This window comes from Echinops telfairi, unplaced genomic scaffold (assembly GCF_000313985.2).
Source record: "Echinops telfairi isolate 266 unplaced genomic scaffold, ASM31398v2 ScPeMD7_2573;HRSCAF=3158, whole genome shotgun sequence".
NCBI classification, from domain to species: domain Eukaryota; kingdom Metazoa; phylum Chordata; class Mammalia; order Afrosoricida; family Tenrecidae; genus Echinops; species Echinops telfairi.
This window is the reverse complement of record NW_022106471.1, coordinates 16,005,788-16,018,459: the sequence shown is the minus strand read 5'-3', so window position 1 is coordinate 16,018,459 and position 12,672 is coordinate 16,005,788. Positions and strand designations below refer to the sequence as shown.

Genomic DNA, 12,672 nt, shown 5'->3' with positions numbered 1-12,672 from the left:
GGCTGGACCTTTGCAGGAATCTTACAGCTGCTGCCCGGATAGACGGGCCGAGGGAGGAGGGAACTGCCCCAAGACGTGGTCTTATCGTTCTGGCTGAGGCAATGGGAGAGGGCTCTTGGAAACGCAACCCTCAGCAATTTCTGGGTTTTGAAAAGCTCTCAGGCAATTCGTTTTTCTACTTCAAATCAAATAACTACCTACTACTGATCGGTGGGACCTCCGTGTGTGTGTGTGTGTGTGTGTGTGTGTGTAAGTGTAAGCTCTGTGAGAGTGAGCCATGCTTGAACTGGTATGACTCTGGGTAAGCGAACTGCAGCTCTCTAAGCCTCCCCTTCCTCTTCTCAAAATTATGGAGAGAGATGAGGGCCCATCTGTGGGGTGACGAGAGCAGGTAGGCGTGACCACAGGTGGCAGGTACAGCAAGGGTGCTTCAGAAAGTTCACAACACCAAATTTTTGACAAGAGAAGGGGATTTCCCCCTGAGCGTTTTGAAGCCCCTTTGTATAGAAACCCTTTCCTTGCTAACTTCTCGCCCCCAAGTGAAGTTCCCGCATCTATAAAGGGCACCCCCACCCGGGGCTGCTGTGAGGACACTCACCCTGAGGTAGAACTCCCCATTTTCGTTCCCAGACTTAATCCGGAAGGTGTTGATCGTGTTGGCATAAATCGTGGTGGCCTGGATCTGGAAGATGTCCGAGGGCACAGACCTGTCCGAGCGGATGCTCATGTACTTGTACACCGTGGACTGCGGGAGCTCCCGGCACACCGCGTTGGACACGGGGCAGACGCAGCGGCTGCAGGTACACACAGAGGCAGTCATGCACACGGTTGGAGGGGCGATGGCCACAAGAGCCTCACTTTCAAAAGCTTGGGGTTTGTCCTTACTTCTCTGATGTTAGGATGTAGGGATCTTGACACGGGTTTCGTGGGTAGCAGCGGAAGCCGCCGTGGTAATTCCAACACATCTCATCCTCGCGGCACTCGTTTGTGGTTTCGCACTCGTTGATATCTGCCGAGAGGGAGGGCAAACAGGTCATCGACCTAAGGGGGTGAGGGGGTGGCAGCTTCTGGTTTCCAGGACGGGGTGCATGGGCCTATGGATTGCGCTTAATTCTTAATTTTGGTTTACACAAGACTGAGCGGGGCCCAAGGTCATCACAGTAAGTTTGGGACAGATTACATGTCATTCCATTCCATTTTACTGGCATGTGTATGATTCATTTGTGTTGAATACAAAGCCACATGCTAGCCATGGATCCAGCTTAAAAGAAGTGAAGCCTTTCAGCGCCTGCCCGGATGGAGATTACAGTTTAGTTGGGACTATAGATGTGGTTGGCATCCCTGGGTAGCACAGGCTGTTAACTGAATGGAAGTTGAAGGATACCTTGGAAGAAAGGCCTGGTGCCTTACTTTGGAAAAATCAGCCACTGGGAAGTCTACGGAGCACAAATCTACACACACACACACACACACGGTTGCCATGAGGCAGAATCCATTTGACAGCAACTGGTTTGTTTTTCGGTTACATAGATGGCAATAGAAGCTTATAAAAGAGGTAGCTAAGTTCCCTGGAGAATTGGTGGCAGATTAGATGGATTCTATCTGGGAGGATTAGGGAAGGCCGTGGGAGGGAGGAGGCATCTCCATTCAAGTTCAGATAATGGACAAATGGGGTTTTCGTGGCTTGGGGGGCAGCAGGGAGGGTCTTCCAAGCGGAGACAGCAGCAAGCATAAAGTACTGAGGAGGCAGTTTATCGCCTCGCTCAGGAGGTTGAACAAGAGAGGTCCAGGGTCGAGATGTGGTCCTCTTCAGTCAGCCTTTGTATGCATGTGGCAGTGACACCTGGGGAGTGGAGGGCTGGTCCCGGGAGGGACAGCACAAGAATGAAGCCCTGGCCGGAGTAAGCATCATGCAGGAGCAGAGGAGCTGAGAAAGGGGCTGTTTGTGCTGAGACGCAACCGAGGAAAGCAGAGGGGCTGAGAGTCAGGGCAGGAGCAGTATGGGTAGAACAGCTTGGACAAGGACTGGGTTTGACTTTGGACATTAAAATTCCCAGAACAGTCTTCCGGGAAACTCATGCCATTGGAAACAATAGCAGCAGCAATCTGTATTCATAGCTACATCCATGACCACTTGCCATCTGGTCGATTCCAACCACGGTGGCTCCCTGTGTGCAGAGCAGAACTGGGCTCTACGGCGTCTCCAGCGGCTGGGTTTTCAGAAACAGATCACCAGGCCTTTCTTCAGAGGCACCTACGTGCACGTTAGCAGCTGAGCATGTTGCTGCTCGTGTCACCCAGGGGCTCCATGCACATGTTTAGCTACCTCCAGATCCCTTTAGACTGGAATGGTCATTTCTACATACGAGTGGATTTCAAAAGTTCGTGGGAGAAAAAAATTCGACAGTATTTTCATTCTATTTTTCCAACAAACTTTTTGAAGCCCCCTCCCCTTATATACACACCCCTTTCCAAAACCATCACTTCCTACATTCATTGATTATTTTTATACCTTACAAAACCCTTTCTGTCATCCAGGCAAAAGCAAGATGCTGGGGTCTGATCTTTTTCTCTTCTCTGAATTTTCAAATGTCTGTGCTCCTCATAAATGGTGTTTATCTCTTTTCGCTTTGCTTTATTCAAATTTTTGTGTTGGTCTGATTCCTTCTCTTAGCTTTTAGACTCCTTGAAGCAGGGGTTATCATCAAACTCCAAACCAAACATGGTGATGTTGAGTCAACTCTGACTTAGAGCAGCTCTACAGAACAGGCTACAACTCTATAGAACAGGGTCTAACTACAGACCAGGCTACAACTCTATAGAACAGGGGTTGACTATAGAACAGGGTCTAACTGCTTCTGTGGGTTTTCAAGACTGTAACTCTTTACTGGCAGAGACAACCTCATCTTTCACCTGAGGAGCAGCTGGTGGTTTTGAACTCCTGACTCGTAACCCATTAGGCCACCAGGGTTCCTGGGGCTATACCGCCCATCCGTTTATCCCATTCCTCATCTACCAATACTGCATTGGGGGCCCGTGGCTTTCAGGAAATATTAAGTTGAACTAAGTCACTCCTCTTACCAACCACATGGAGATAGGTGAGAAAGATAATCTCTCCGTTGACATGGAGGGAAAAGTAGTAAGAGTTCAAGACTGACCCAAACTCACGCAGCTAGGAGTGATATCTTTGGCATTGCATACCCTGAGAAATACTCCATACTTTGCCTTTAGAGAAGAATATTTTCTTTCAGCCTATAAAATGGCTAAAGTTGTTCTGAGACCAGGAGGAGATTGGGAAAGTTATGCAGCTGCCAGTCTTCAGACACAAGAAGGCTCTGCTTGTGGCCTGGATGCAGCTAAAGAGAAGGCTTTAGACCCTCTCCGGGAATCACAACGGAGTTGGACTTTCAATAGTTTTCTAGGTTTGTTTAGTTAGGAGACTAGCTAAAGACTAGTTTGTTATATGGAATCCAACGGTGGCAAAGGGAGAAAATAATGTAACAATCCATTATTGATTTCAGCCATTGCACAAGCGGTATCTTAACTACTATGAAAGCTTTTCCAGAGATCATTAACAGTGCTAAAATGCTCAATTGAGTGTTTTATGCACATGTGTGTTTGCGTTGTTTTTTTCTTTTTAAACCACCCTCTCCAATTCTGATGTAAGGGAACTCTCTAGGCAAGAATTCTCCTACTCATAGAATCCCTAGCAGACAGATTAGGACAGAGTAGGGTTGACTCCATGGATTCCTGAGGCTGTAAATTTTTATGGGAGTAGAAAGCCTCATCTGTCTCCCATGGAGGGTCTGGTGGTTTTGAAGAGCTGACCAACTGTTGATCTTGGCGTTAGCAGCCCAGCAGGTAACTCACTACCCACGAGTCAGCACTGACTGGATTGCAGCGAGAGAAACGCTTTGCTACCCAGAGTCCTTTATACTCCTGGACTCATTTCATAACATCTTCAGTGGTATAGGTTTCGCAGCTGTGCATTCTTTTTATACATTGTGCTCCATTCTGGCCCAGGTGGCCCAGCGGCTGAGCACTCACTGGGCTGCTAACCAAGAGGCCAGCTGTTGAGACCCACTAGTTGTTCTGTGGGACTGAGCGGTGGCTGTGTGCTTTCACAGAGACTGATAGCCTTGGAACCCTGGGGCAGCTCTGTCCTGGACTCTGGGGCCACTGTGGGTCTGAGGCGAATCAACTGGCAGTACATTTTAGGGTTCCCTTCCAGTCCCTCAAGTCCCTCTTATGAGAAAGCTGAGGCTTAGCGAAGTTTGGCCGTTTGTTCAAGCTCACAGGAGACAGTGCAGCAGAGCTAAGTCTCAAACAGGCCTTTGTCTTGAAGTGAAGTAATCTTTCTGTCACTCTGTTGTTGTTTAGGTGAATGTACGCGCTGCACTTGCTTTTCCATGCACATCTATGTTTGGGGTCGTTTCTAAGCCTTCTTCTCTGGGTTAGCGCAATTTGAAACACAAGTTCTTTAGCAGTGGGGGGAGGGTGCATATTTTCTTCCTTTAAAAAATACTTTTATTGGGGGCTCTTATCACAATCCATACATTCATCCAGTGTCAAGCACATTTGCACATATGCTGCCATCATCATTTTCAACGCATTCTCTTCCCACTTGAGGCCCTGATATCAGCTCCCCATTTCTGCTCTTTCCCTCCCCCACCCGCCCTCCCTCCTGAACCCTTGATAAGTTATAGATTATTATTTCCATATCTTACATCATCCTCCATCTTCCCTCTCCCACTTTCCCATTATTCATCCCCCTGGGAGGGGGTTCTAGGCTGATCCTTGTGATCGATTCCCCTTTTCTCACCCCACTGTCCTCTAATCCTCCTGGTATCTCTACTCTCATAGTTGGCCCTGAGGGTTTATCTATCCTGGATTCCCTGTGTTGCACTCTTATCTGTAGCAGTGTGCATGCTCTGGTCTAATCCGATTTGTAAGGTAGAATTGAGGTCATGATAGTGGGGTGAAGATACAGGAAAGTTGTGAGTTCTATCGGTGCTATGCTACACCCTGACTGGCTCATCTCTTCCCTGTGTCCCCTCTGTGAGGGGATGTCCAATTGTCTACAGATGGGCATTGGGTCTCCGGGTGCATATTTTCTGAATGACTCTGAATTCATGCAGTAGAAAGCGGGAATCATGCCCCTCAGAAAACCGCCTCTTCCCTCTGCGTGGAGGTGCAACGATCACCATGTGTTCTTATTTTGAAACTAGATACAAAGGTATCAGCTTCATCTGGGTCAACATTCGCCAAAGAACTTCAGCACTTTCTGGTACACATTTGGCCAATCTTCTTAGGACCTCAAGTATTTCCTAACATATAATAAATAACACTTTAGAGAATTGAGGCTGATTTGAAGTCTGCCTAGCACACACACACAAAGCTTAGGCTCTAGGCTCAATGTCATGGGGAGATATTTTAATAACCAAGCCTTTTCTGGTTTTGATTGTGCTATGCCTATTGTTGTAATTACGTAGGCTATGTAGAGGGGATGCCAATATTTTATTAAATGATTAGTATTTCCAGAAAAAAATGATTGCTCTAAATATCGAGAAAAGTCATGACCACGGAGTGCCCTCTGTGTGAGTTAAAGATGGACAGAAGAAAGAGCACCAATGCAAGTGGAAGTCCGTGGTGGAGAGTCCTACTCTTCCTGGTTCACGGAACACTGAACAGATGCACCAGCTTGGGCTCTCTAGCAAAGGGTAAAGTTCACCATCACAGCAGATACGGGGACATAAGGAGCTTACCCTGGCATGTTCTACTTCTCATCACTTGGTAGCCCTGGGGGCACATGCACGAGAACTTGCCAGGTTCGTTGACACACTGGTACTGACACAGGTAGCTGGAGGTTCGGCACTCATCGATGTCTGTTGGGTGGGGCAAGAGCAAGGACGCAGAGCTGAAAATCTTGTACATCACTCCTTTGGTGAGCAAAGCAAAGCTACAGAGGGTCACAAGATCACAAACTCTGAAATAGAGTTACCGCGCCTTATGAAAGCACCAGGGAGAAATTCTAACAGTATCGGCTCATCTCCTCTATGCTGTCACAGCACAAAGAGTTCTCGTTGCCATCGCTTCTACTGAATCATTTCTGACAGTCTGGCTAATCGCGGGCCTCGCCTTCCCTGAGTAACAGATTGAATGAGTTGGTTTGTGGCCCGCATTCTCCGCCTTGTGCTCTGCAGACCCACCCATGGTGCAGATCCATTTTTGCTGCCTCAGGAATTGGGTGGCTCTTGCTGCCCTGTTCATGGGGGCTTTGAACTCTAAGTCGCATCCCTGTGCTAACATCCAGAGAGGGTGACGTTTTGGCAAGGTCTGGCCTCAAGGGGCCACTTGCTTTGCATTTCTGAATGGTGATGTCCCTCTAGTTTGCTCAGAAGGGCAGAGGCAGCTGTTCTGAGCCAGCCCTGTTTTGATTTTGAGCACAAGAGCATGATGTGAGGCCGCTCCGGGTGGGGTCTGACCTTTGTGACCGCAAGGAAAGCTGGGAGGGTCCTAAGGAAGTCAGGGAAGTCAAGTGTCAATGGAATCTCTCTCAGGAGTGTCACACTCTTTGGGTTACACAGTGCAACTTGCCCATGCAACGGATTCTACAGGTCTTCCATCCAGTTGAATGGGCCGCTTCCTACTCAAGTGCAGAGTGAGACCCAAGTAGCTTAAGGCAGACATGTAGCCAAGTCACTCAATGGCAGGAATTAGCCATGGGGCCAGATCTCTCGGTTTCAATTTCAATGTCTTGACGTGCAATCAGTCCTTCTCACACGTGAATGTGCACACCTAGCTACAAGACGGGGCCTGAGGTAACGACACTTCTACGGTTGGGCAGGATCGGGCAGTGTTTGGTTCGGTTGCACGGCGGAGCTGAGTCGACAGCACTTAACACCCACAATGGGAGTAGCTGCTCAGCCAGAAAGCTTGGGAACCTGCAGATTCTGACTGCGGGATTTTACCCATGGCTCTGCGTTTCTTTCAAGCCCCCCCGGAGGTGCTGATACGATTAGTCTTTCGGATCACACTTTGAGAAGGGAGGCCCTAAGCCCCCCTTCTAAGGAGAGGCCTTCACCACAGCTAATACTTCATTTAAAAGTGTATGTTCATCTTGCTTCTTCCCTTTTTTGGGGGGAGCAGATGGAAAAAGCAAATGCTGGAAATGCCTCACTGGGGTACAAAACAGAACTTCCATGAATCACAGTTTGCCTTCCCCCAAAGGTGCGCCATCGTATAAAACAACAGCAAGCACTGGACCACTTCCTACCCCCGCCCTTTATTCACATGGCTGGGAACCGCTTACCTTCGCAGCTCAGCCGGTCACTGCTCAGCTCGTAGCCTTGGTGGCACTGACAGATGAACGAGCCAAGGATGTTGTAGCACTGCTGAGCACATTGGTTGCTGGCATCACATTCATTTATGTCTGAAAGGGAAGGTTACACACACACACACACACACACACACAGCTTCAAACAGAGCTTTGCTCTTTTGTACTGATAACGGAGCCATTCCCAGCTGAATTCTTGACCCCGCAGAAGCTCACTGGAGAACGCTCATTCAGGTTTCAGATTTGTGAGAAACTTCAAACACATGTAATACTTCTTTTGAAAATACCACAACAGATTTTTTTCTAGGCATGACATTTATCTTGATGTTTAATGAACCTTCCCAAGATAATTTAATGCTTCTAATAAATGTGCATTCCACTGTCTTTTTTCTTTCTCCCTCTCTTTGAGTTGTTGTTGTTGTTGCTATTCGGATAAAAAAATGCCAAGCCTATAAATTACTGGTAGAAGACACACATACTGATAGGGTCTCTCAGCATGTTGTAGTGAAGATTTATCTGTGCTATTTATTACTTTTTAAATGGGCGCTGTTGAATTCCATTACAATGATAACATGAGCCTTTGAGTCTCATGCGGAGTTTGCAATTCTGAGACACTGTGTGTGCTGATAAAAGGCATTGTTTCTTCCCCCGCGCTGGATTCTCTCCACGTCAAGCCAACCTTGAGGCCTGCGTGCGGTGCCATGGCCAGCTAGCAGGGCAGAGCGGAGCAGCCTGCGCCCATTAGGTGTGCTCTCAGGGGCGGTGTCTGCCCATGACCTCGCACTCACCCCTTTGGCACCTCCAGCTTTTCTGTCACACACTGTTGACTAACTGGTGTGTGGGTATCGATTGATCTGCAAGGTTGTTTTATTTCTCTGTTTGTGTTTTTAATTAAGTTTCTTGAATACACCCACAGAGGACTGCTAAAAACCGCAGTTAAAAAAAAGCTTTTCCATTCACATCTTGATATGTTTTACAAAACAGGTCGGTTATTGTCTGTTCAGCTTCATGGTTTGCCTAATGAAAGCTGACAAAACCCAGCTCACCTGAGAACAGAGACAGCGGGAGGTTCTGCCACGTGGCACGGGTTGCCTCTGTGGGCAGGAGGGCGGTTCCTGACAGGCTTACCTACGCAGGTGTAGTTGTTTGCTGCCAACTGGAACCCAGGGCTGCACTGGCAGTAAAAGGAGCCCGGCGTGTTCACACATCTCTGGTGGCAGTACGGAGGGCTGGCGCACTCATCTATGTCTGCGTGGGGGACAGAGTGCGGTCAGTGAGGATCCACGGCCGCTGGCTTTCCCGCACGCAGCACCGGGGCCTCTCGGGGGAGGACTTCCTCCTAAGATAATGGACACCGAGATCTGCCTTCGGCAGTGAGGTCAGACATGCAGAATGGAGACGGAAGAGTCAAGCCATCCAGTGGCCGGGAAACCTGGGTTGAGCCTGGGAAGCGAGACGTAAGACCATTGCGCATGCGTGTGAAGGCAAGCACGTGTTTATAACGACGGGAACACTGGGAACACAAACGAAGTGGGAAAGAATTGAGTGACCTTAGCACAGCATGAGGGAGGGACGAGGGGGCTGCTGGCCAGCTGGTGACTGTGACTAGGCCACTTGATGGTTGAGTGTCTTGGTTTCCATTTCTATAAAACATGCACAGCAATGCTTGCCGTGCCTGTCTAACGGCGTTTCTGTGAGAACCAAATGACGCATGCTGGGGCAGGAAGCGCACCCCAAACATGTTCCCTCTTGAGAGAGGCCTCCGGCCCATGTCCCTCTCCTCTAAATGCTTTAAAATGCTCACCTGCGTCACTGCAGAGCAGGACTGATGTCTTCGAAGCTTAATGAAATGTCATCAATTCAGGACTTTACTCTTGGTGGCAAACCCAGCACAGCATGTGTGATTTCAAACAATTGTGCAGGCACGTTGGGGCACTGCTTTATGTTAAATGCATGTTTACATGATGTACACTGTGCATATAAATATATACATCATTTGTATTCCATATACATAACTATGCTGAGCACTTGGGGTACATTAATAACCAACGAGGTGGGAGGCAGGGTGCTCAAGCTCTCTCGGGTGACTTGAGTCCAGATTCTGGCAATGACTGGCTTGGCCTTAACCTTTTTGAGCTTCCTTTTCTGGAAGTCCTAAGACATGTGCGGTAGTATTTTCAGGAGGGTTATGTGAGATAATACGGGCAAAGTCCCTGGCACATAGTGGGTAGAGCACACGGGCTCTATCATTACTACAGGAAGCCTGGTGCACCCGGGGTCAGACAGTGGGCTGCTAGACAGCAGGTGGGCAGGTCGACCCCTACAGCCAACCCCCAGGAGAGGGGGAGGCTGTCTGCTCCTGTAAAGCATCTCAGTTTCACAAACCCCACTCAGGGCTGCTGTGCACTGGAACAGACTATATGGCAGTCGATTTTTGATATTATTATGGAAGGAGAGCAGATGGTTAAGTGCCGGGCTGTTAACTTAGGTGTTGGCCGTTTGTCTTCCCCCAGAGGTGTCTCAGAAGAAAGTCCCGGCCATCGCCTTCGCAAATCCATGGCGATGGAAGTAGATCCACAGATCTACTCTGAAAGGGATGAGGCTGCCCTGAGTTGGAACTGACAACCGAGGTCAGGAGTTTAAAGATTACTAATACACTATAAGATATATTTGCTTAACTTGAGTAACTTCCCCGCTGACTTTGCTCAGGTCTCTGCCGAAAGGCACCTCTTCAGGCCTGCCCACCAGATGAAACAGCTTCCTCCTCCTCCTCCTCCTCCTCACATCACCCTTAAAATCCCGTTTTGTATTTCTTCACAGCCCTCCATTTACCCTGGTCTCGTGTCCCATATTACTTCTCTGTTGTCTGTCTTTCCCAGGACGACATCAGGGGGGTCTCCTCTCCTTGAGGTGGAGTTGGGGGGATCCTGTGCGTTCACCCCCTTGCAGACTGAACACCTGAAACAGGGCCTGGCAGAGTCACTGGTGCTCAATGGAGACACGGGAGAAATAGACATGCCACCCTCAGTGAGCGCAAGTTTAACACGTGTGTCCTGTTTGTCCTGTGGACTCCCTTCTCGCTCACAGTGGCCCGAGAGGCAGAGTGGAACAGCGTCATAGGGTGCTCATGGCTGTCAGCTCCCAGGGGCTGGCTGCAGGAGGCCTCTTCCCAGCGGCTTCAAACTGCTGACCTGTGAATTAGTAGTGGAGCATCTAACACTGTCCCGGCAGGGCTCCATGCCGCCAGGGTCTAGTTTCGATGGCTGATTGATATAAATGCTACTTGCCAAAAGGTTGACAGGCGCTGTAACTTTGTAAAATTTGTCCACTGCTCTCGTCCAGCACCTACACCTATGCTGGGCATGCAGTTGGCCCTTGGAAAAGCTTTGGTAAACGAATGCTGTATGACGTCTTAATCCGTCCGGCTTCATTGAGCTACTAGCCTTGTGTCTTGCGCTGCAGGTTTTTGAGGACAATGAATGTACAAACCTCCTAATTGGTAGTGAACAATTTCACATGGGTTCATGATATGGTGAAACTCACGAAAGGTTGTTCCCAACAGATTAGCGTGCAAGCAAAAGGAAGCCCATGTTTACTGCACTCACCAGGTAATTGTCCCTGCCAGGTCTTGCTTCTCTACGAAGATGCTGGGAGGTGGGGAGAGACAGATGCCTGCCACACCCACAAGCAGAAATCTTTGAAAATGTGAACGTGTTCGCTACCGATTATTAAGTAAGCTAGCGTAAGCCTGTGCTTACCTTGTTTACTGGGTCCTCTGGCAATGTAGACAGAGGAGGGAGAGGCTAATGGTACTTGGATTGGTAACAGAAGGCTTCCCAGAGGAGGCAGCCTTGAGATGGATCTAGTGATGGTTGGATCCATAAGGGTTTTCCAGATCCCGGGTGCTGGGAAGAGCTCGTTTGGAGGCACTGAAACGTGATTGCCCGGGAACTGTAGCTAGTGAGATAAAATTGGGGTGTGTTCTTTTTCTAGGGGGTGCAATGTTGATGCATCAGAGATGGGCAAGGGCTGAGAACCATAGACTTGATCTGCAGTTGTGGGGAACCCCACGAGGCCATGATTAGACCTGCGTCCCAGGACTAAGCTCCCAGCCACCTCGATTCTCCTCATCGAAGGCTGAGCTAGGTCTTATTCCACACTTTCCGTGCCCACAATGTTCATTTTCCGGACTAAGACTGGGCGCTAATACCACGGTGCCTGTTCAATGTTTCACAGTATCTTTTCCTGGAACAAGGTTAGTCCCTCAAACCCTGGACCTTCCTGAGAGACCTGGCACTGACCAGCATTTAGGCACAGCCCCAGGGACAGCAGGAGCAGGCTGGTGCCTGGGGGAGGGTGGTGTTGACATCTGAACACCAGCAGCTCTCATGCTTAGAAGAAAATTGATGCCGGTTGCCTGTCTGGCATGTCCTCACCCTCTCTTTCTAAGCGCAAACAAGGGTTCATCACTGGTCTGTGCTGAGAGGTGGCATGTAAATGAATGAACAGAGGGCGCCAAGTACGGTGTGACCTGGCAGATGCTGGCGTCAGGAGTGTACCCAGAAGAGTTTATTTTCTCTTTCTATTTTCCAGGCTTCTTCCCGGCTCTGTGCTTTTTCATTCACTCTGAAAATATGCACTAAGCCTCAGCCACACTTTAGGGACTGGGGAGACAGGTGATGGAAGCCATACCTGGCTCCTGCACTCAGGGGGCTCGGTCTCTCAGACTCTCAGGTAGCGACACATGCCACTTGGGGGTTTCATTCCTGGCAGTCAGGCCAGGCCTGCACCCTCCAGAGTCCTTGTCTGTTAATCACTAGGCACTCGTGGTGTTGTCGAGCACTGTCACCAGCTAGCCCCTGGCTCATGCCGATCCTGTGGACAGAAACCCATTTGGCTTTCATGGGTCCAGTTGTAGAAGTAGATCACCCGGTCTTCTTTCTAGTCGGCCTTCATCTGACAGCTTGGCTGGAACCCCCTCAGCACCGTTGCAAACACACAAGTCTCCAGTGACAGACAGAGGACGTGCAGAGAGAACGTTCGTTGGTCAGGAATGGAACCCAAAGTGCGTGCATGGAAGATGCAGACTTTTACACCATGGAAGCACCACTGCCCCACCATCACAATGGCCCAGGGCCAGGCAGTGTCCTACATACTTCCTATACACGACGCCATCTCGTCGTAGTGACAGTGTGGTGAGGAAGGGACTGTTACTATAATGTCTGTCTTGCAGATGAAAACACTGAGATACAGCAGACTTAAGTAACTTGCCCAAAGCCTCAATCTGAGTCAGGAGAACTGGGTTTGTGCCCCCTTAAACCATGCTATCCTACACA

At 49.2% G+C, this 12,672-nt stretch overlaps 1 protein-coding gene across 1 annotated transcript in view; it reads right to left on the bottom strand.

Moving 5' to 3' along the window:
* The window catches only part of EFEMP1 (EGF containing fibulin extracellular matrix protein 1), a 72,676-nt gene that overhangs the window by 3,879 nt on the left and 56,125 nt on the right, over positions 1–12,672 (bottom strand). Inside the window, exons 7-11 of the mRNA XM_013006549.2 lie at positions 8,465–8,584; positions 7,313–7,432; positions 5,766–5,885; positions 886–1,009; positions 599–794 (exon numbers count right to left, since the gene is read on the bottom strand). Coding sequence (XP_012862003.1) covers positions 599–794; positions 886–1,009; positions 5,766–5,885; positions 7,313–7,432; positions 8,465–8,584 — 680 coding nt within the window. The remainder of the gene's footprint in view (positions 1–598; positions 795–885; positions 1,010–5,765; positions 5,886–7,312; positions 7,433–8,464; positions 8,585–12,672) is intronic.